Here is a 23160-nt window from a genome sequence, read left to right as displayed (position 1 = left end):
CGGTGTGGACAGTGCTTAGGTCAGTGTAACTTAAGTTGCTCAGGGAGGTGTCTTTTTTTCACGCCCATGAGTGACATAATTTACATTGACTTAGGTGACTATGAGCTAGTCTATGCTTTCTCAGACCCCTTAGACATAGTCTGCGCCCCCTAGGGGTCTGCATACCACAGGTTGAAAACCACTACTTTATTGTATATCTTTCAGAAATACATGTTTATACTTTGTTACCTTACGAAACTCACAGTGTAGCTGCAGGTGGTCATTTGGTATACAAACTAGGGCCCTGAACTTGCCCTCGACCCTGCATGGATCTAATTGAAGGATTGGGACCTACAACTTTGTCCCTGACTGAAATGGCAGTTTATTTACTAGCCCCATGTGTTACTGCATTATGTGTTCATTGAAGTCTGTTGCAAAACCCTCATTGACTTCAGTGATGCAGGATTGAGCCCTGTGTCAAGAGGAGAACCTTTTTCAGAGTTGCATTCTCTCCTTTTGGTGCAGTGTAATTTTTTTCTTTTAAAAATGAACAAAATAGGTTAAACCCGCTAATTAAATCAAAACTAATGATAATGGCAAAAGTTAACCACTTATGTCACAGATTCTCAAAAAGAATGGGAGAAAAAACTTCAAAACCAAAGTCATTATGTTTTTAATTGGGTAGATTTTTCTGAGCTTTGTGGCAAATATGTTTGTATTTTCTATAAGATGTTAGATTAATAACAGTACATGTATGAATAATTCACTCTTTGCTGTAAGAGGAGAGCTCTTGATGCATTTTCCTATTATGATTGCAGCCAGTAGCTGCTTGTGCAATGCCAGTAATGAAGGGTTGGAACATACTGACAAATTCTGAAAAGTCCAGGAAAGCAAGGTATCCACATCTGACTTTATGTAGCTGCTTATTTTATTATTGGAGGAGAAGGCTGTGTGGTCTATAATTACATCACCTAATTTAACAAATGTGCCATATTCAGCTTTGGTTTTTTTTTTTCATTTTTAAATAAAGGCACTTAAAGTACTGCTTTTAACTTTATTTGCAATAGACTGTAAAACTGTATGTAGAGAGTCTGTTTACTTTCTAGTTAAAATTTTAAAATAAATCCATGTCCATGCAATTCTTCCCAGTCTCTTGACTGAGAATGCTAACAAGGGTGGTAGTGATGATCCTGGTGCTGTGATGTGGCTAGGCTACTACATAGCCATTTGATTGTAACAACTTGTAATCCCCTCCAGTCTGTGGCAAACACAAAACGGTAACCCGGAGATGAAGGCCCATTTCCCATTACTATTACCCAGGTCATTCAGTTAGCCCAATCTGTTGTTTTTTTAAACACATATTGGCATTTTAGTGATAATGACACTAGTGTCTGGTTTTTAATGCTCTGGAGGCCTTGTCTACCATTCATAGTCTAGACTGCAGGGTAAAACTGTATAATTGTGACACTAACTCTGTAACTACTGACACCAACAGAGAGGGTGTAATGGAGTTCTTGCTGGCAAACCACCCATTGGACTGTCCAATCTGTGATCAGGGAGGAGAGTGTGACCTCCAGGTAAAAAGCCCGGTTCAATTATTTTACACTTCTTATTTACTAACATTTGTCTCTTTGATTGTCTTCAGTGAAACTACATTTTTCAGTAACATGGATTCAACTATTTTCTGTTACCTATTCTAGGACCAGTCAATGATGTTTGGCAATGACAGGAGTAGATTTTTAGAGGGAAAACGTGCAGTTGAAGACAAGAACATTGGCCCACTAGTCAAAACAATTATGACTCGGTGTATACAGTGCACTCGGTGTATCAGGTAATGTCTTTCTGCTTAGTATTATCTCCAATGGAAAATATAATGGAGGAGAATCTATCTTTAAAATACTGATTGTTGCTAATGCCTCGTGAAAGATGCTAAACCAATGGCATTCAATCCTTTGTCTCCTGTGTGATTGCAACCAAGGTGCAAGGAGACATGCTGGTGTCTGATGGAGACAACCAACTGATTTCTCACAAACCACCAAATAACTATCAGACAATAACAGTGAGATGTCCAAAGCAAGAAAATGGAATCAAACTCCAAATTCAGAGCCAGCCCTGTGGTTTATATTCCAGAACAGGTCCCAAAATATGAAGGGGCCTTTTCTTCAGATCTGGTTTGTATGAAACTGTAGTCTCAAACAGCCATTGTCCCAAGATTGTGACTCAAGGTGACAGCAGTCTGAGACTAAAATCTCAGGAGGATAGCTTTTTAGATTTCAGCATCATTCAATTTGAACCTGAACTTTATCTAGGTATGGATCAGACACAGTTTTCTCTGCTTAATTTGCCTGGATTCATACTGATAATCAAACTCCCTTAAACCAGTTGCCAGTTCCTTGAATCAGCTTTCTTCTCCCACCCCAATGAAATTCAGCAAGCTAGTATTCCTATATGTGAACTGTTGCTGGATATGTCTTCATGTTTATACAAAGACAGTATAATTGCTTTTTACTATTTCCAACTATTAGAATCATTGTACTACATACATAGGGACTTTCTAATCTATTTAGATGCCTGTCTTTTTTTTTCTTTTTTCTGTAGTTATGGCTTCTCTTCCAGAGACTGATACTGAAAGATAAAAAGATTAAGAATTAAACGTGTAATATTGATACACATTTCAGTTTTTACACTTTATTTGCATCCAACAGGTTTGCTAGTGAGATTGCAGGGGTAGATGACTTGGGAACAACAGGCAGAGGAAACGAGATGCAAGTTGGCACTTATGTTGAAAAAATGTTTATGTCTGAGTTATCAGGCAATATTATTGACATCTGCCCAGTAGGAGCCCTTACCTCCAAGCCATATGCCTTTACTGCCCGTCCCTGGGAGACACGGTATGTATTTTAAGTGGTACATTGAATGCAAGTTAATGTCCGTTTATCTTTCATATGCTCTTTAATATTCACCCAGCATAAATATTTATGCTACTATTGTAAGAGAACTTGCTTTGATCCACCAGAGTGCGCAGCCCCCTCTCTCCCCCCGAGCACTGCTTTACCGTGTTATATCGGGTCGTGTTATGTTGGGGTAGAGGTGTAGATTGAATTCATTAAGCAATTGAGTTACTTTGACTGATACCAAGTCAATTAAATTGAGAAGTACATTCATCCTATAGATGTTAAGTCATTCTAAATTACATATGTTTATATCTCTAGCAATCTGGGAGGCAGGAGGATCAGAATAGTCTCCGATTTCCAGGTCTCCCTAAATTGTGCCAGCGGTTGAATACACAGTGCTTATGAAAGGATCAAATTCTATAGTCCAGTGACTGGTGAAAGGCTGATTTACAATATGTCTTGGGAAACAAACCTTTAATGTTAATTATATCTGATAATGCTGGAAACCTACATACAGCATTTGTCACCTTTGACTAAAGACTTCTATTGCTTTTTGGACAATCGCTTAACAATGCATGAGTTGTAGGTTTCTGTTCCTTTTCCTCCCCACAGAAAGACTGAGTCCATTGATGTTCTTGATGCCATTGGAAGTAACATTGTGGTGAGCACACGGACTGGAGAAGTGATGAGGATTTTACCAAGATTGCATGAAGACATCAATGAGGAATGGATCTCTGACAAAACAAGGTACCAGTATATATTGTTTTTAAATAGGCATTTTCACAGTGTACCAGAAATACTGACTCTAGCACTGACCTCTGAGTTCTACACTTGGTATTTTAAAGGCATTGTTGGCAAACAGAATTCTTTTTATGATGATGTAAATATACATATTAACCAACCCGTGCACTAGAATTTTATATTTTGTAGTCCTTGACTGTAGAAATGTTTAAATTTTTTGTGACTGACAAATGTTTTTATATGTTGAAAGGAGAGAGTTGAAACATTCATTTTATTTCCATTAAAAAGGTTCAACTTTTGAGAAATTTACTAGTCTGTATCATGAGAGGTTATTCATCCCAACTGTTTGGGATATCCGAACCAAAGGCTGCTGTGGTTTTGGTCATATTTCACTCACTCTGTAGACCTCTGCCTCACAATTTAATGATATTGGCAGTACTATAAAAGCACATCTTCCTCTTAGTGTTTTTAATAGTACTGGTTTGGCTTTCTTCATCCAGGTTTGCTTATGATGGTTTGAAACGCCAGCGGCTTATTGAACCAATGGTCAAAAATGAAGAAGGGCTTTTTGTTTACAGCTCCTGGGAAGATGCCCTGACTCGTGTTGCTGGAGTGGTAAGAAATATTTGCATGTGTCTGTCTCTCTCTCTTTTTTTTTTTTTTTTTGTTTTGTTAAGGGTATTTATAATACTTCTGTGCAGCAGGGCAAATTACTGTACCAGTCGATCTGAAGCGTAGGAAATCAAATAATGAAGACTGGAGACAACCATCTACTGTTAGTCTTACTTTGTAAGACTAATTTTGGAGAATTATACCTTATTAGAAGACAATTTGTTTCCACTTACCAAAATTCATAGGTAATGAAGAAATTCAGAAAAAATTACTCTAAGTTCAAGTGTGGGTGTTTTTGTTTTGTTTTTTTTCCATCTGGATTATGTTTTTTAGGGAAGGTACTAGATTAGATTGTACATTTAATGATTATATGAGGCTAATTTTTCTTCTCCCAATTATGCTAACTTAGTTTTAATTTAAATAAGATATTGTACTACTCTTATAGAAATTCAGGAGGAAGTGACTATTCCCAAATCTATTTACCGAGATAGTGTTTATCTGAAGGTTATTTTTTTTTTCCCATGGAATTAAACTATGCTATCTTCCCCCATCCCACACCTCCCAAAACAGTTACATTGTGGATTGGGTAGATCTGGTCTAAAGCTTTCTCTGTGCCCCTAATTCTGCTGTTAAGATGTTGTACTGCATGAATGTTTCATTGCTCTTTAATAATTGTATCTATTCTTACACCTTTGTTTATCTGTTCTCGTTTTTGAGTACTTTGTGTGGTGGTGATGGAGAAATTGTCTACTACTAAACTGCAGTTTTTTTATTTAATTTTTAAAAAAATGAAAAGATAAGTCGGAATTCTTACTTACATCATCATAGCATCACTGTTCTCCTGTAAAAATGCTATCTACTTTCTCAGATGCTGTCGCTGCTTCATAGCTTTATTTGAGCGCAGGGGTCGGCAACCGGTGGCTCGCGGCTCGCCAGGGTGCTTACCCTGGCGGGCCGGCCCGGTTTGTTTATCTGCCGCATCGGAAAGTTCGGCCGATCGCGGCTCCCACTGGCCGTGGTTCGCGGTCCCAGGCCTATGCGGGAGGCAGGAAGCCGCGGCCAGAACATCCCTCGGCTCGCGCCGCTTCCTGCCTCCCACATTGGCCTGGGACCGCGAACCGCGGCCAATGGGAGCCGCGATCGGCCGAACTTGCCGACGCGGCAGATAAACAAACCGGGCCGGCCCGTCAGGGTGCTTACCCTGGCGAGCCGCGAGCCACCGGTTGCCGACCCCTGATTTGAGCGTGTGTGGGTGAGAGCGAGAGCGCTTGTTTTCAGTTCTTACTTATAGATATGTCAGACAGGTCTTGTTCCTCTCTGTACAGCTGCAGGGTGTCCAAGGTAAGGATGTGGCTGCTATTGCAGGAGGACTGGTGGATGCAGAAGCACTGATAGCTCTAAAAGACTTGCTGAACAGAGTAAACTCTGACACTCTATGCACTGAAGAGGTCTTCCCTAATGCTGGAGCTGGGTGAGATAACACAGGCAAAGTTTATACTCTTCTTAATTATGTTTTCCAATTAGAGAGTATTAATACATTCTTAGAGATCTTGCATATGAATTGTCCAGTAGCCCATGGCATATTGATAAACTATGAATCATTTCATTCTGAAATCTGCCAGGGTAGAGACATGAAATAGAAAACTAGACCACATCTAGAATATTACTGTTCTGAGTCTGCACGTTGGAGTGGATGGAGGGGGGGGGTAGCTTCTACAATAATAGAAGTGCAAATCTGATAAATATGGGACAACTGCAGTTCAGTAGTAGAGTACAATAGCGTTTTGCCGTCCCATGAGATTACTCTGCTATAAACTGATCTCTTTAGTCAGCTTTACTTTTGTGACTATTGTGAGAACTATACCTGTAGGGCAGCCATAATACTCTGTGTTGGTATCGATATAAATCTAGCAATGAAGTTGCATTTTCCAGTCTACGAAGGCTGAGAGCATCTTGTATTGGTAGACAGCAGAAAATGTCTACGTTGTAGTAACCTATGGCTACCCATCTGTAGATGGGTGTGTGTTTGTTTTGGATTTGGTTTAGTATCATTAGCATTGAGCATGCTCTTCTTTCTTTTTCCTGTCTGAAAAAATAATTATTTAAGTTTACTTCACTCCATAGTCATCCCTGCTACTGCCTTTACAACTCCTTGTCCCCACTCCTGTTTTTCTGACATAAAGATAATTTCTTTGTGTTCTTGTATTATAGCACAGACCTACGCTCTAACTACTTGCTTAATACCAAGATTGCTGGAGTGGAGGAAGCAGATGTCCTGCTTCTGGTTGGCACCAATCCACGCTTTGAGGCACCCCTGTTTAATGCTAGAATTAGAAAGAGGTTTGTATCTTTATGGAGATGAGGTAGTCCATCCATACTTACAAAGCAGGGGCTAGAGCCACCCATGTACACCACTGCAGTGGGGCTCTGTGTGGGTGCAAGCATTCACTCAGGCAGATCCATTTGCAGGATGTAGTCCTAGTTGTGTGTGTGTGTGTGTGTGAGAGAGCGCACATGCAGACAACAGGATCTTTTCCCTCCCTCCCCCTTCGTTGCACAGATTATATGCCATTAACTCCCTCTTATCATTAATGGGAGTTCACATGCATCAAGGGAAGAACAGACTAACAAAAAATTCTATAAAAATTAAATCTGAGAAGGTTATTGAAGTAAATTCCTAAAAGGACACTGCTTAGCCCTATCAGTGCATGGAGTGAAGTTTTAAAATTATTGTTGCCCTAGTAAATGTGACTTGATGCCTTGTAAGAAGTGATGATATAGTTGACTTCATTGCTTGGAAAATAGGAATAAGATAAGTGATCTGTTTTTGAAAATGTTTTTGAATCAGATGAAGTTTAGAATTTCATCCTTTTTGATTTGGAAAAATATACATTTAAGATCCAATATAACTCGGTTGTTCAGTTCATCCAATTTACCATATTAAATTACAGAATTTAAGAGGATTCAAGAAAAATTACATAACCTAAATCCTATATTTTATTAGTTATTAATAGAATATGCCCTGGTTGTTTTCTGTAACTGGTCAACAATTGATTGGGGTAAAGTAAGCCACAAATGGCAACATCTCTTATCTTGAGTTACACTTGCTTTTGCTTACACTTTTTTTTTTTCTTTTTTAAATGTAAAACAGTAGGTTCCACTCTCCTAATCATAGTGCCAGATTCAAAACTGTTTTATCAGTTGCCTTTGACTAGGCGGGGCGGGGGGGGGGGTGGGGAGGAGGAGGAGGAGAACACCTTAAATTCTTTAGAGAGAGGCAAACATACCCATTTTTGCAAATTTATGAAATATGTACAATTAAATTTTTGCAAACCTTGGTTTCCTGGTAGGTTTTGTTATGCCAGTCCTCCTCACTGTTTTGGGATGACCCAGTGCATTTAACTGATATATATATTTTTAATTGGTGATTATAAAATTTTGATGGAAAAGAGGAAATCTCTATAACTGCATTTGGTGGAATTTTTGTATGCCTTTTTATAATTTAGTGTAATGAGAGGCTGCAAGAAACTAAAACAATCCTCCAGAGATTTCATCTTCTTTCTAGTCTGAACCCCTCGCCTGCTCCCTCCACTCCCCCCCCCCCCCAAAGTGGGTAATCCCTAAAAAGTGCGAGGGTGAGTGCTGCCTCACAGAAATGTATAGGTTACTTAGTTTTCCAGAACTGTTCCCTACTGCATATCATCTTCATTCTCTGTGCAGTTGAGAGTTGAGCAGTAGGTCTAGCTGAAGAATATATTTAGTAGCATTCTGAGACTACAGCATATCATGGTACCAAAGAAAAATCATAGGGCCTAATGCTGCATGTACATGTGTGCAGATGTTCCGCCAAAGGCAGTAAGAGTGCTGAACCCAGAATATGTATTTTTACAGAAGTGAAACAATTCTAGTAAAAAGCTTATCTACATGGTAATCACAAAATTGCACTAAATCGTACATGTGCAGAAAAAGGTGAGAATTAAAAACAGAACTTCTGTAGAATTCCATCAGTATGCTTTGTCATTACAATCATCGTTTTCCTGGATTTGGCTAACAAGCTTTCCTATATCTTAACAGTACAGCCCAATCCCATTGGCCTGGGGATGTCTGAAACTTTTGAATAACCAGGCATTCAGATAAACAGAAGTGCTATTTTGAATTGCATTTTCACTGATCTAGTCCTGCCAAGCTATTTCTGCTGAAACAGAATTAGGTGTTGGGGCTGGGCTATATGAACAATTAGCTGGCATGCGATTCTACCCAGCACTAGCCTATTGCAGACTAGCTAGCCGTGTGGACCGTTCTGATGCGCATTAACAGTTTGTGCTTTCATCTGCTTCTGAGATCAAAGTGCATTACAGGATCCACATGGTCAGTTAGTCCATGACAGGCTAGTGTGGGGTAGACTTTCAGTGCAGCTTGCTGTGAACTAATTGTGTAGACGAGCCCTCAGGGTTTGTCTACACTTAAAATGCTGCAGCAGCACAGCTGCACTGCTTCAGCGAAGACGCTTCCTATGTCGACCAGAGGGGTTCTCCCATCAACATAGGTAATCCAGCTTCCTGAGAGACTGTAGCTAGGTTGACAGGAGAATTTTCTGTCAATTTAGCATTGTCTGCATTGGGGTTAGGTTGGTTTAACTGTGTTGCTCAGGGGTGTGGATTTTCACACCCCTGAACAACATAGTTATACTGACCTACCTTCCTAGTGTAGACCAGGCCTCAGTAATTGTAGGTAGTGGTTTGGAACTGCTATGCAGATACAAAGTCATTGATTAGCACTAAGAGATTGTGAAGTTATTAACAGGGTGATCAACAAGGCTACAGAGAGGAGACACTATGGATTTGGATATATTTTTGTATAAATGGAATTCAGATAACTGTATTTTGTTCTTGCTATATTTCCAGCTGGCTTCACAATGATCTGCAGGTGGCCCTTGTGGGTAGTGCAGTGGATCTGACCTACACATATGATCATCTGGGAGATTCACCACAGATACTTCGGGACATTGCTTCAGAAAAACACTCCTTCATCAAGGTATATGCTTCTTAATAATGTTCCTATTCAGATATGTCAGAATATAATTTTATCTTTCACGGGTGCAGTGTTTAGAAGCTGTTTTGGAGGGCGGTTTCATAACATTCACTGATGTAGTAATGGTTAACAAGCAGGGATTCTCTATAAATTGTTTAATATGCTCACCATAAAGTTGATGTTTGAAAGTACTTTCCAATGTGTGAAACTGAAATGTTCGTGATCGTAAATCTCTGGCACATGTATGCCCTCTTCTGGGTGAGCTGAGTTGTCCCTTCCAGCCACTGCTGTTTCTGGTTAAACAATTTCTAGCTGGAAAAGGCCCAGAACAACATTGCTTTGGCCGAGATAACATAAGTTTTTGCTATAGTAACATCTGTAGGTTTTTGCTAGAGATAAAATAGATTGATCATTTCAAAGTTGCAGCTCTGCTTGCTTGAAAGGATAGTGTTTAAAAACACTGGATTTGTTTTCTTTCATGTTCCATACTACTGTAACACAGTTCATAAATCATTTCTTGGAAATCCTGTTCTGTACCAAAATTCAATGTCATTGCCTTAGAATGAGAAGTCATTCTTTTTTAAATTTTTGTTTGATTTTTTTTTTCCCCCCCTCAGGTCCTTAACCAGGCCAAAAAACCAATGGTGGTGGTAGGCAGCGCAGCACTTCAGCGCAGTGATGGAGCAGCTATCCATGCTGCAGTTTCTACCATTGCACAAAATGCTAGGAAAAAAAGTGGAGTTGGTACTGACTGGAAAGTTATGAACATCCTTCATAGGTTCGCTCTACAGCATTTCTACAGCCTTTCTGCTTTACCTAACCTGTGGTATATATTAAACTCTTTATGCAAGTGTGAAGACTTCTCAGTACAAACACACGGGTTCTATCCTGCCAAGGCTCATATGTGGAATAAAGCAGCACTTAAAACTAAGAGACACGATATAACCTAGCAGAGCTTCCATAACCTCTGTTTCATGATTTAGCAAGATAGCCACCGGGACTGTTAGCACAGAGGCAAATTTGGGTTTAGAATATGAGAGGGGTTAACAATGTAATACACTATCGTGCCTAGCAGGACATACAGACAACCAGTGCTACTTGGTAAGCAAGTACTGTTTACATAGAGAAAAGGCAAAATATCAATAGTGCTTAAGAAGACCGTTAATTAATACTTCTCCTGCATTGTATAGTTCTCCAGGTAAGATTTTTGCCTTTTTTAATCAAGGGGTCTAACTAAATTAATGTGCCCTGTTAACCAGATGTATTCTTTTGCACTTTGATTTTAAAAGATCTGGAAATTATCCAGATAGTCTTTTAAACTACTTATCAAGATGATTCCTGCTAATGAGCCTGGTTTTGCTATTAGGAACAAACTGCTGCTTAGGATGACAAGAACCCTAGTTCCATCTCTTCCTTTCTCTGCTTAAGACTATAACTGAGATACTTTAAATCTGAAACACCTGCTTGTCAGTGTCTGTAAAGGAGAATTATCTTGAGTGAAGTTATTCTTTTACACAAGTGTAAATCTTGGGAGAGTAACTCCATTGAAGTCAATAGACTTATACCGGTATAACGAGGCAAGAATTTGGTCTGCTGAATATAAATTAAATATAAAACACTGCTAGCGAAGAGAGAAAATACCCATTAAAATATTGGTGAAATAAAAATAAGTCATTCTTACCAAACACTACATTTAAAAAGGCATGTAGTATGAGGTATCTTTGGGTAGTCTCTTCTGTATTAAGACTTCCATACATGTACTGTACAAATCATAAGAAAGTTCAATCATAAGAAAGTTTAGGTGCCCCAACAAAAATTGGATTTGTAATTGTAGCAGATAAACTTACGTAACTATTTATTATTATTATTATTTGTAATGGGGTGGAGGGCACTCAAAAGGGCTCAAGGGTCTAAAGGTCAGTTTCCTTGTTTTTAAACCCAAAGTATTTGGAAATTCCATATAGGGATCACTGGATGGAGGACAAGCTGTGCATTTTCCCAATGTTAACACAACCTCCAAAACTGTCCAAAAAAAATTACTGATCCAAGATTAAATCTGTTTTTCCCCAGCATTACCCTGTTAACGAAAAAAGCAAACCTAATCTCCTCCTCCTCATGTAGATTAATGTAAGGCTGCATTAATGGGACAGAGTCAACTTAACTTAAAAATAGTGTTTTTCTTTGTGAAATGTTTCCCTATTATTACAAGAACACCTAATATTACTGTAAGCGTATAAGTAGACTTTTTTTTTTCCCCCTCTTTTCTCCCATTTAATATATTTGACAACACTGTGTGGAGAACGTGACAGTTTGCAGGTGTACTGTGGAAACTCTTTAACTAGGGCTGGCTAGAAAATAAGAATTCAGTTGTGAAATGTTGGTTTTGACCCTTTTTCTTTTTTTTTTTTGTCCCACATCGGGACAAGACCAATCTTTTGCTATATTTTTTGTACACAGTTTTGAGCCACACTCCAGAATAGTCAAAAGCCCAGTGGCCAGGATACTCGCCTGGGATGTGTGAGACACCCAGGTTTAAGTCCCTGCACTGCCTGATCCAGGAGAGAGACTTGAACCTAGGTCTCTTACATCCCAGGTGAGTGCTCTAACCACTAGGGTGTATCTCTCTGGTTATGACCTAGACGTGAGAGACTTTCCTAACAAAAGTCATCAAAACTGACTTAATTTGTGTTTCAACTAATCAGTATTTTCCAATAAATGTTTAATCAAATTTCAGATCAGCATTACTTTTAGCTGGTTTTTTTTTTTAAAGGACTAAATGTCAAATTGAGATCTATGCCCCTTTTTAAATATTTCAGAGTTGAAAAGGAAATGTGGGGGGAAGAGAACCTGACACTTTATAATCTGTAATAAGCCTGTTTGTCCTTGCAGGGTTGCAAGCCAAGTAGCTGCTTTGGATCTGGGTTTCAAACCAGGAGTGGATGCAATCCGGAAGAACCCTCCCAAAGTACTGTATCTTTTGGGTGCAGATGCAGGTTGCATAACACGTCAAGATTTGCCAAAGGATTGCATTATCATCTATCAGGGTAACTAGAACAAATAATTCAAGAAATACTGCCTCAAACAATCTAAACAGTAGGACATAATTATGAATATTACTTTTTGACAAATTCTTCCCTCCCAAGTTTAATTTTTATCATCAGCTTTAGTGCAAAATATTTTTAAACTTAATGTGCTCACACAACACTGACATTCCTCCTTCTTACCCCTGTTGGGGAAATGGAAAAAATGTTTGAACTTAGTCACTACTCCCTGCAGCAGTTATTTCATATTTTAGGAAAACAAACCTTCCCGTGGACTGGATACCTGGGGTTATTGGCAAAAAAATACAAATTGGTTTACCCTCTTGATCATGGTGTCAAATCTACTAGTGGAAGGCTGTTCTCATTCCAGTCCATGTCACAAAAGCAGTAATTACCAGCGATCTCTAGAAACCCATGTTTTCCTACAGCAGTCTCAGCTAAGGCCAAGAATCGAATGGATATGATAGTTCAATCTCCATTTTTGACCCTGGTTGTGGTCCAACTAGGCTTAAATTATGGACAACTAGGACTTTAATCTCTGGGGCTGCCAGTCTTTCCAGAAAACTAAATTTACTCAAGCAAAAGTTCAGAAGAAAAATTCTTCTGAATACAGTAGTTCTAATGGGTTCATACATCATTCCTCTTGAATTATGCTTACTGATGCCTTATAGTTATTCCTGTGTAGCTTCCTATCAGAACCTGACTTTCCTCTTCCCATTTTTTTTCCTCAGGACATCATGGTGATGTGGGCGCTCCCATGGCTGATATTATTCTCCCAGGAGCAGCTTACACAGAGAAATCTGCAACGTATGTGAACACTGAGGGCAGGGCTCAGCAGACAAAAGTAGCAGTAACACCTCCTGGCATGGCAAGAGAGGACTGGAGAATTATTAGAGCCATCTCTGAGGTGCTGTAACTGTATTAGAAATTGAAACCTCTAGTAAGAATCTACATGGAGCTTGGAAACTGTTTACAGTATCTTTTTAGAATGCAGATTTGTGTTCAGGATTGTGGGTATAAAGTCTCATGGAAGTATGTGGGAGACTGAATTAATATGAAGCAAGACTGCCTTTAATGATATCTGTGGGGTAAATGGGATTGTGTTTTCCACTTAGAGATTTTGACATTATTGTAGCTTCTAGATATGCTATGAGAGTGTACGATGGATGATTCTTAACTGCAGCAAATTCTGTTTGCCAAGGCAGGATTCCCTAGAGCAACCTGGAAGACAGACTGGGGGCATGCTTTACTGCTTCCCAGAAAAGGAACTGTGTGGGTCCCCTGAGAGTATGTGTGCTGATAACATCTGGTAGGGCTGAACACATCCTAACTGGCTCTAGGAGATACAGTTTATCAAGCACAGTCTCTTATAGTGCTGTCCTGAATGTTGTAGAGAGATCTGACGCTACTGTTTCCATGGGAGAAGAGAAGCCACGCTTCTGTCCTTGTGCTTCCCGTCTTCTTTGGGTAACAAACAGACTCTAGCTCTTAATATTCAGAGAACTTAATTACTGGCATCAAGAGATCAACATATGTTGCAAATTAAGCATAGGACCACCACTTTAGTCATTCACTCCTCAAATTAGTGTAGCTTTCTTCCTGCTTCCTTGTAGATGTTTGAGTTAATGTTTAAATACTTAATCTGTATTGGCCAGAGGACTAAATTTTGATGGAGTCTTGTGGCTTTTTTTATTAAAGCTAACTGGTGTGACCCTCCCTTATGATAACCTCGATCAAGTAAGGAACAGATTGGAAGAAGTTTCTCCTAACCTGGTCCGATATGATGATGTAGAGCAAGCTAACTACTTCAGCCAGGCAAATGAGCTCTCCAAGGTATTGAACATTTAAACTATGAGCATCAACCTATGTAAGAGGCTTGCTTATATGTCCTACTAAACACACACTGCTCTGTACAGCAGGAGAGTGTAGTCAAACAAGTACTGTGGTAACACAGTCCTGCCTCAAAGGTGACTGCTTAATCTCCTAACATACCTTCTTTCTTTTCCATTGCAGTTAGCAAATCAGCAGTTGCTTGCTGACCCTCTTGTTCCACCTCAGCTCACAATTAGAGATTTCTATATGACAGGTATGTGGTCACAGCCTTACTTGATGAAAGTAGAATTTTATTAACTCATCTCACTTTTAGCTTTGTGTTTATTTCATTAGAGCTACATTGTAACACACAGATGCATAATTAATTAATTCTAAAGGTGCTTCCAGAATATTAAGACCCCTTAAAGGGACACCATGCTTCTGTCTGGAAAACTTTGTACCTACTGTTCTTACCTGAAACATCTAAGATCAGAGGGCTGAATACCACAGACCTGTAATCCTCATTCAGCCAAAATTCCCAGTGAAATCAATGGAAACTTGTATGAGTAAGGTCTGTAGAATTTGGTCCTATATCTTCAACTAAGTGCGTGTGGGCTTTTTATATTCCCCAGATGAAGACTTTAGTAAACCATGGGGTTTTATGTCTTTAGGTCTCTCTGTAGGTCTATTGGTTGTGTTCTGAAATGAACACTCAACACCAAAATAAATGTCTTTGCAGATCCAATCAGTAGAGCATCCCAGACAATGGCCAAGTGTGTGAAAGCAGTCATTGAAGGTGCTCAGGCAGTAGAAGAGCCATCCATCTGCTGAAGAATTGTAATCACACAGCTACCAAAATCCATCAGATATTCTAGTAATATGTTGGTATGACAAACTTTCAAACAACAATTATTTGGTGGTGGTACACTTTATGTTCACATCTTTATGAAAACAGTTCAGATCGCCTAATCTGGGGCTTTCAGTGTGCTTGGAAATTAAACACAACACTCAATTTACTGGACCTAAAAAAATACGCGTACAGTGATTAATTGTGTACAAACATGGTAGATTATTAAAATCAGTTTATTTCCTATGTAAATGGTTTGTATGGCTTGTGATTCTCTTGCATAAAAAATAAAGATTTAAACAAATATTAAACCAGTTTTTAATGTGACAAAAATTCTGGAAACCAATCTTTCACTTCCAGTGCACCTGGAAATCTCAGTTATTTGATACTTTTTAAACATCCCTTGAAGTTGCAAAGATTCTGCCATTATGTACAGAAGGTAGAACCCATGTACTACCACCCTGAGTGACACATCTCCTTCCTCTTCATTCAAATACACCCATGTACAACTCTCAGTGCTAAGAACTAATAGGTTTGCTGATGCTTGTATTTTTTCATTTGGTCAAGATAGGAAAATACTTTACTTGCAAGAAATAAAATCTGTATGGCATGCAGTCTATCAGTGATGCCTTTCTTAGGTAAATTGCTCTCTATTTAGAAAAAGTGGAAAATTACCAAAACAAAAAACAAGCCCTCAAAACAAAACCTAAATCATTTACCATGAGGGAGGTTGCAGTAGTTAAACAAGGGGCTCATTAGTAGAGTACTTTAAGTCTGGACTTGATCTCTTTTCTCCGTGCATTACTCCATTCTGTTATAGAAGCTATAAAAGATAGCTTCAGAGTGACTTCAAGTGTTAAGTCACATCAACTTAAAAGAAGCCCCAAAAGCTGCCAGTTTGCAAGGTAAAGAAAGGAGAGTTTGCACTATCTGAAAATGTTCATTAAATGTGTCAAATCAATAGCATGCCAACTTATTTTGAAATCACTTTTTAAAAAAAAATTGCAAGTTTAGTGATTTTCTGCATACTTCAAATTCAGTCTTGGACTGAGTACCACCAGTACCTTGGGTGACAAAATATTGTTACAGGCAAGGTTCTTGAAACTCTGAAAGGCATTAGCAGCAGTTTGGGCAAAAAGTTCAGTAGCCTATCCTGCAGTTTGCTGTGTCCAGACTGAATTGCTTTCAAATGGTATGGCTACAGGGGGATAAAACCCCTAAAAATTGCTGTCTACCCATTCTGCCAGCATGGGCCCCCTTTAACCTGTCTTGCTGAGCCAGGCTCTTAAAACCTCCTCTAACACATGCACAGGCATGGCCACAGCCAGCTGCAGATCAGTTTTGGGAAGACTCAGCTTAAGGGACCTGCTCCAGCACTCAGATGTCCACCTCCCTTGGAGTACAGACTCAAAGATATATTATATAATTCACCTCTTCCCTCAGAGTGGAAGAGGGATGTGCACACTTCTTGCCCCCCCAGTTAGAAATTGCATAAACTGGATTATATTATAAACCAGAAACAAATTTATTGACTATAACAGGTGTATTTTAAGTAGTTAAGGAGGTAGCAGACAGAACCAGGCTGATTGTTAAGAAAATAAAACAGAGCATGCAAACTAAGCTTAATACAGGAAAGAAACTGGTTACATGTGAGTTCTCGACCTTAATGTCATTCAAATAATCTTCGCAAGCCAGACGCCCTTCCAGCCTGGGCCCAGTTCTTCTTTCCCCCCCCCTCCCCCCGTTCAGTTAGTTGTTTCCAGCAGTCATCTTGGGTGGGGTAGCAGGGGAGAACTGATGACCAGAATTACCTCACTCCCCATCCTTTTAAATAGGATTTGCATAAAGTGGGACCCCCCCTTCCCTTATAGGGGAAAGTTACAAGAAGTCGCAGGTAATGTTTTAGTATCAGGTGACAAGACCACCTGACTCTAGGATTAGTGTCCATGAGTCAGGGGAAGTATGGAATGTCCACAGGAAGGCCAAGCTTTTCACAGTTCATTGTCCTTGCTGATGGGCCATCTGCCCTGTCTGGCTTTTTCATTGTTGTACCTGAAGTGTCAGCAATAGGCATCACCCAAAGTAGCATAGTTGAAATACAGATACATAGTCAATATTCCTAATTTCAGATACAGAATTGATATATACATATGATTTACTGAACATGATTATCCTATTGTATCTCACATGAACCATCTTGTCTAAAGTATCTTATGTCATGTCATATAAGCATATTTTCATAAATATGGAATGACGTAACTGATTTATTCAAGGGAAATAATTTAAATCAATCTAACTTTACCATTTGTTCCATTTCATAGATGATAGCTTCAGTAATTAAATTGGTTAGGTCACTTTTTCATACACAATACCAATACTACCATGTGTGGGAAACAAACTGCAATAATCTTAAATTGATTTATCTAAATATTATGTGTGTGAATATGAAACAAGAATTTAACCAATAGAAGTACTACTTTATTACTACCATGCTGCAAGTTAGAGATTGCAAGGTTGTTTTACTCAAATTCTCCATCAGAATTTAAAAATGAAAATATTTCTCAATAGTTTGTAAAGATTAGTTTATGTACTGAAGGTTTGTTTAAAAATAGTCTCTTTAAACACTGCAAAAATTTAAATCAACATTGCAAACTCTTAGGATAGTTGAAGCTTTCCTTTAAAGTGCCAGCTCATGGAGTTGTGATTATGAGACTATCATCTTTCATTAGAAAAAAGTTTCCAGTGTTATGGATAGAGAAAAGCATGAAAATATGAACCCTAGAAATTCAAAACTAAGACAATTTTTTTTTTAATCACTTGATTTTAGTATTTGAAGTTGGCAAGCCTACTTTGGTTCTCAAACTAGCTCTGTTCCTGATTTCCTCTTAGCTTCAGAATAAAACATTGAAAAAGAAGCAATGGGGTACTGGTGGGGAGAGAATTGGATGTCTCAAAGTAGTCTGCAGTTCTAGCAGATCCTGGCAATTACAGGCCAGTAAGCCTAGCTTCAATACTAGGCAAATTGGTTGAAACTATAGTAAAGAACAGAATTCTCAGACACATAGATGAAAATGATATGTTGGGGAAGAGTCAACAGGGCTTTTGTAAAGGGAAATTGTGCCTCACTAATCTATTATAGTTCTTTAAGGTAGTCAACAGCCATGTGGACAAGGTTGATCTAGTGGATATAATGCAGCAATTAGGGGTATGGAACAGCTTCCCTATGAGGAGAGATTTAAAGACTAGGCCTGTTCAGTTTAGAAAACAGATGACTAAGGGGGATATGACAGAGGTCTATAAAATCATGAATCTTAAGTTTCTCTATAAGGAAGTTTTACTTACCCCCTCACAAACACAAGAACCAGAGACTCTCCCACTCAAATTAATAGGAAGCAGATTTAAAACAAAAACGTAAGTACTAACACAACACACCTTGCCTGGGGATATTGCAAGGGCCAAAAGTATAACTGGGTTAGAAAAATTAGATAAGTTCATAGAAGATAGGTCCATCAATGACTGTCAGTCAAGATGGTCAGGGACAAAACCTCACATTTTGGGTGTCCCTTAACCTCTGGCTTCCAGAAGCTGGGACTGGACAACAGGGGCCAGATTACTTGATAAATTGCCCTGTCCTGTTCATTTCTCTCTGAAGCATCTGGCATTGGCCACTATCAGAAGACAGCATACTGGGCTAGATGGACCATTGGCCTTACCCAGTATTGCTATTCTTATATTCTAATTAAAATATAGAAGCAAAATAAATAGGGGTTTCTTAATTATGCAATCCACTCTGTAACAGCCAGAAACATGTTAATACTGTGCAGCAGTTTGAGGCATTAAGAGTTGGGATATGTCTCATTTAATCTCTTTTTTCCAGAAATGCTTTTGCTGGCTAACAGAGCTGGAAGACACTACATTTCCCAGAATGCAGCATCTGCATTTCCTGTCTGCTGATCTTGCAGGAGCAGCTCTACCTGTCACATGACCAGTTGTGCTCCAGTAGCCTAGCTTTGCCTCTCTCTTTATGCTTATGCTCATCTGTCCAATAGTCAAACACCTCTTCCCCCACCAAATCATCAGGTAAATGCAGTTGTCAGTCAGTGATTTTAAACATATTTGGGGGGGTTAGGGGAGAGCCTGCCACATTCCAAATTTCTCCCTCATGTGGCCTTTTCTGCACTAGGAATAGAAAAGGTGTATTGCTAACTAACTCAAGGTAAAATGCCAGTGAAGACAGTTTGTTGTTTTCACATGAGTTTGCAGGTTGAGCTAAATACTAGGCTCCCTCAGTCTTTAACTGGCCTGTTAACTTCCAAAAATTACAAACTGCTGTGGTTTCACTAACATTTTATCTTGAGTTAAGAACACACCTTTTTTCCTAGTACAGAGACAGCCTGTAAGGCTGAAGTAAAGATGTACTGAGGAAAAGGTTGAGAAGGGTTTGACGGTAAGTAGGTAGGATTCTAGTACTCTCTGAGGAAAAGGAGGTTTTTCACGCTCACACAGTTACTTCTGCAGCAGGCTGTGTCAGTGTCAAACTGTGAGTAAGTTGAATGAGAAGTATTCTAAAGAGGAAAAATATAGATGAGTAAACTCACTCACCAAAGCCTTCCCTCAAGCTTCTTCCCAAGAGACACAATGCAAACTCCCCCTAGGTCAAGGGCGAGAGGCAGCAAAATCCCACCTCAAACCTTGACTCCAGACACGTGCCCCACACAGTATTTGTAAGAGGGCCTGGCTAACCTACAGCAAAAACATACTCTCCTGAGAGAGAGACTAAACATTTTCTTAACATTAATTCCTAGTGTTGGCTTCTGAATCTATGTAAGCAGATGAAGTCTCATAGGATGGAAAGGAGGGGGCTGAAGACTGAGCCCTGAGGCCCACAGACACAAAGAGGGCAGGAGGAAGAACCATCAAAGGATATGCTGAAATAGTGGACAGATTGACAGGAGGGGAACCGAGAGAGGCCAGGGGGATAAAAGCCAAAGGCTATGGCTACACTTGCACTTCAAAGTGCTGCCGCGGCAGCGCTTCAAAGCGCTGCCAAGTGTAGTCAAAGCGCCAGCGCTGGGAGAGAGCTCTCCCAGCGCTGTCCGTACTCCACCTCCCTGTGGGGAATAACGTACAGCGCTGGCGCTTTGACCACACTGGCGCTTTGCAGCGCCGCAATTTGCAGCGCTGGAGAGGGTGTGTTTTCACACCCTGCTGCAGCGCTGCAAATTTGCAAGTGTAGCCATGGGCAAAGAAAGCACCAAGGACCGAATAAGGAGTATCAACAGTACATGAGACTCAAGGCCTTCACTTATTAATAGCCTTAAGGTGTTAATACACCAGGACACATTTTTAATCCAAGTGGCCGTTGAATGATAATTTCTGAACAAGTTATGTCATGTCATTCAGAGTAGTTACTATTGGCATAAAACAATCTTTTACATATGTAGATTACTTTCACCTCCAACTATCTGCCTACAACACCAATGAAATTCAGGGGTGGAGGGATATAGGCTGCTATTGCACAGCACTACAAGGGGGAGGAAGGCAATATTTTGCTCAAGGACAAGCCTCCTGCTCTTCCAAAATGTGTCTTTTTAAGAGCTATGCAGTGCAGAGTGGATGTTGTTCAAGATTTTGTCCAAAGACACTACATGGTATATTACATGGTGCAACAATCTGTGTCCTTTGACATTATGGAATTCAGTCAAACTTGTGGTTCCAAGGACTCCAGATATTTAAAAGTAGATGCTTTTACTTCCTGAAAATTTAGTCTTAAATATTTTCATGCCTGGGTTAGTAGTTTAGGAGTCTGTGTGGAAAGCTTGATATCTATGTACATACTTTATGCATGCATCCATAACCAGTAATGCTAAATAAATCTGCTACTAAATAATATATTTTCTTCTGGCTCCACACTCATCCATTCTGCTACAGTGCAACAGTGTCTAAAGCTGAGAAAGCCCTGGAGACTCTGAGGCCTTTCCCTGCTCAAACCTGCTTCCATTAAAACGGTCATTATGAGGCAGATAGTAGTTACTTTAACAAGGGTGTTTTCAAGGGATTGGATGAGAACTGTTTTCAGTTTGAGGGGCTTGGGGAAGTGTAATAACATTTACGATCAAGAGAGATTCCAAAATTTATTTAGTATTCTAATCCAGTTTTGAGCATGCTTAAATACAATTTCAAAGGAAATTAATATTTCCTTCAAATTACTTTCTTCTTGTCAACCTTCCCTACACCTGTTGGAATTAGCATATAGATGAAAAACAAGTACATCCAGGGGACAAATCCAGCTAAGAACAGAAAACTTTGACTGACCCTGATCCTCAAAGGTATTTAAGCTCCTAGCTTCCATTAATTTCATTCCAAGTTAGGAGCCTAAATACCTTTGAGGATCTGGGCCTTTACATCTAATAAATAACCCACAAAAGGGACCATTAAGGTCTGGCCTCCTAGAACCTGGCTACCCCTCATGCTTTCAGACATACACCAATCTCTTAACAGCTTATGAAGAAATTTCCCCTATAGGCAGTTTGCTATATAATGGTCTATTATGGAGCATCCCCCTGAAGCATCTGGTACTGGCTTTTGTTAGTGACAGAATATTGGACTAAATGGGCCAGGATTTTACCCAATATGGAATTCTGATATTCCTAATTTGCAGTAATGACAGAACCACCCACTATGAATGACTGAAATTTATGGTTTAATGCATAGTTGAACTAATCGAATAAAAAAAACCACAAGATAATAAGGCAAAGAATGCCATTTATTTCAGTGATTGTAATTTATGAAATATCAATACATTTATACAAATGTACTAGTAAATACATTAGTATATTTTGAATTACAAAATGGAAGTTTTACTAACATGAGACCTCATTACAGTGTTCTCTTATGATTTTATTACCTTGTTTATTTTCAATTCACAAAAGTCTCAATAGATGCCCACCCCATGATCTGGAAGACATTAAAACACAGTAGTATACACATTATTACATCTTTGCTGAGATTTAGGGGGACATTGCTAATATTTTTTTTAATGTGAATTGATTAATGAAGTGCAGATTAGCGAGGCTCTACTTAATGTTTTAATAATTACTCAATTAATTATCAACTAATTCAATTATGTGGAAATTAGAATGTAGGCCTACTCCCAAGTGGTTACACAGTTAAGTTCTAAGAGCTTGATCCTCCCATTAAAATCAATATCAAAACACACATTGATTTCAACAGAATAGGATCAAGACTTAATAGCTGATGGACATGCAGTGCACTAATTCTTTTGTCTGTTTCAGTTTGCCACTGTCAGAGAAAAACTCAGTTCTCGCTTTTTGTTTGGGTGCAGCAGAGTCAGATACTTTATTCTGTTTAGCAGCTACAACAGGGAGAGAGTGCACTAGGACATAGGGTCTCCCCTTCCTAGACAGGTCTCTCAACAGGTAAACAATTACAGCAAGCATTTATACTTTTGTTACAGACAATAATAAGCAACAGCTGCATTTTGTTTATACATAGGTCATCCTGATATCTTGTTTTTCTCACTTCTAAAGAGACGCCAGTCTACATATCGTATTATCTACACAAGGTCGAAAAACAACTTCTCACACAGTTCTTTTCCACTCGCCTCACACAATCCTCGCTTCTACAAATCTCGCGTTATTAGGGTTACAGCTGGCCTAACTCTGGCTAACAGCTAGTCTGACTCTTGCTAACAGACCGTCATGCATTAAGATCCCCTACAAATCCCTGTCAGTTCTTTCTGTACTTCCACACCACTTCATATGGGTCCTAATACAAAGCCCAACAAAGTTAGTGGAAATAATCCCTTTGTATGAGTCTTGGATCCCATTCACACACTTGAACAACAAGTCAGTCAGAACAGTTATCTAGCATGAAGAATTCTACTGGAATTCTAAAAGGAAGAATATATTTGTAATAAAGATAACTATAAGGCTCTATATATTTGGTAGCACATAACTACTTGTTCATTTACATATCACAGCTTTTCAAACTGGTTTAACTCAGGTGAGCCGGGGCTCCTCTCTTCCTTGACAGTGTCATAATTACTAGCAAGCTAGATGGACCAGACTTAGTGACAGCTATAAACTACCTTGTTGGTCTGCCATGGCTCTTGTCAAGTTGTCGTAAGAGAAAATTACCTTTCACATGTTGTGTTTGATACCCTTAATAGTCACAAATTTGT

The 23160-nt window shown here is 39.2% G+C and overlaps 1 protein-coding gene across 1 annotated transcript in view; it reads left to right on the top strand.

Annotated features, from left to right (window-relative positions):
- Positions 1-15272, top strand: part of NDUFS1 (NADH:ubiquinone oxidoreductase core subunit S1) — a 31923-nt gene extending 16651 nt beyond the window's left edge. Inside the window, exons 5-19 of the mRNA XM_045032075.1 lie at positions 798-874; positions 1475-1556; positions 1680-1810; positions 2685-2870; positions 3486-3620; positions 4115-4229; positions 5552-5697; positions 6438-6566; positions 9131-9260; positions 9875-10035; positions 12147-12301; positions 13030-13205; positions 13997-14131; positions 14312-14384; positions 14850-15272. Of these exons, the coding sequence (XP_044888010.1) occupies positions 798-874; positions 1475-1556; positions 1680-1810; positions 2685-2870; positions 3486-3620; positions 4115-4229; positions 5552-5697; positions 6438-6566; positions 9131-9260; positions 9875-10035; positions 12147-12301; positions 13030-13205; positions 13997-14131; positions 14312-14384; positions 14850-14941 (1923 nt within the window). The 3' untranslated portion in view covers positions 14942-15272. The remainder of the gene's footprint in view (positions 1-797; positions 875-1474; positions 1557-1679; positions 1811-2684; positions 2871-3485; positions 3621-4114; positions 4230-5551; positions 5698-6437; positions 6567-9130; positions 9261-9874; positions 10036-12146; positions 12302-13029; positions 13206-13996; positions 14132-14311; positions 14385-14849) is intronic.
- Positions 15273-23160: the final 7888 nt, after the last annotated feature.

The sequence above is a fragment of the Mauremys mutica genome, chromosome 10, assembly GCF_020497125.1.
Source record: "Mauremys mutica isolate MM-2020 ecotype Southern chromosome 10, ASM2049712v1, whole genome shotgun sequence".
In the NCBI taxonomy this organism is placed as follows: Eukaryota; Metazoa; Chordata; order Testudines; family Geoemydidae; genus Mauremys; species Mauremys mutica.
The sequence above is the reverse complement of the archived record's forward strand: the minus strand, read 5'-3'. Positions and strand labels throughout refer to the sequence as shown.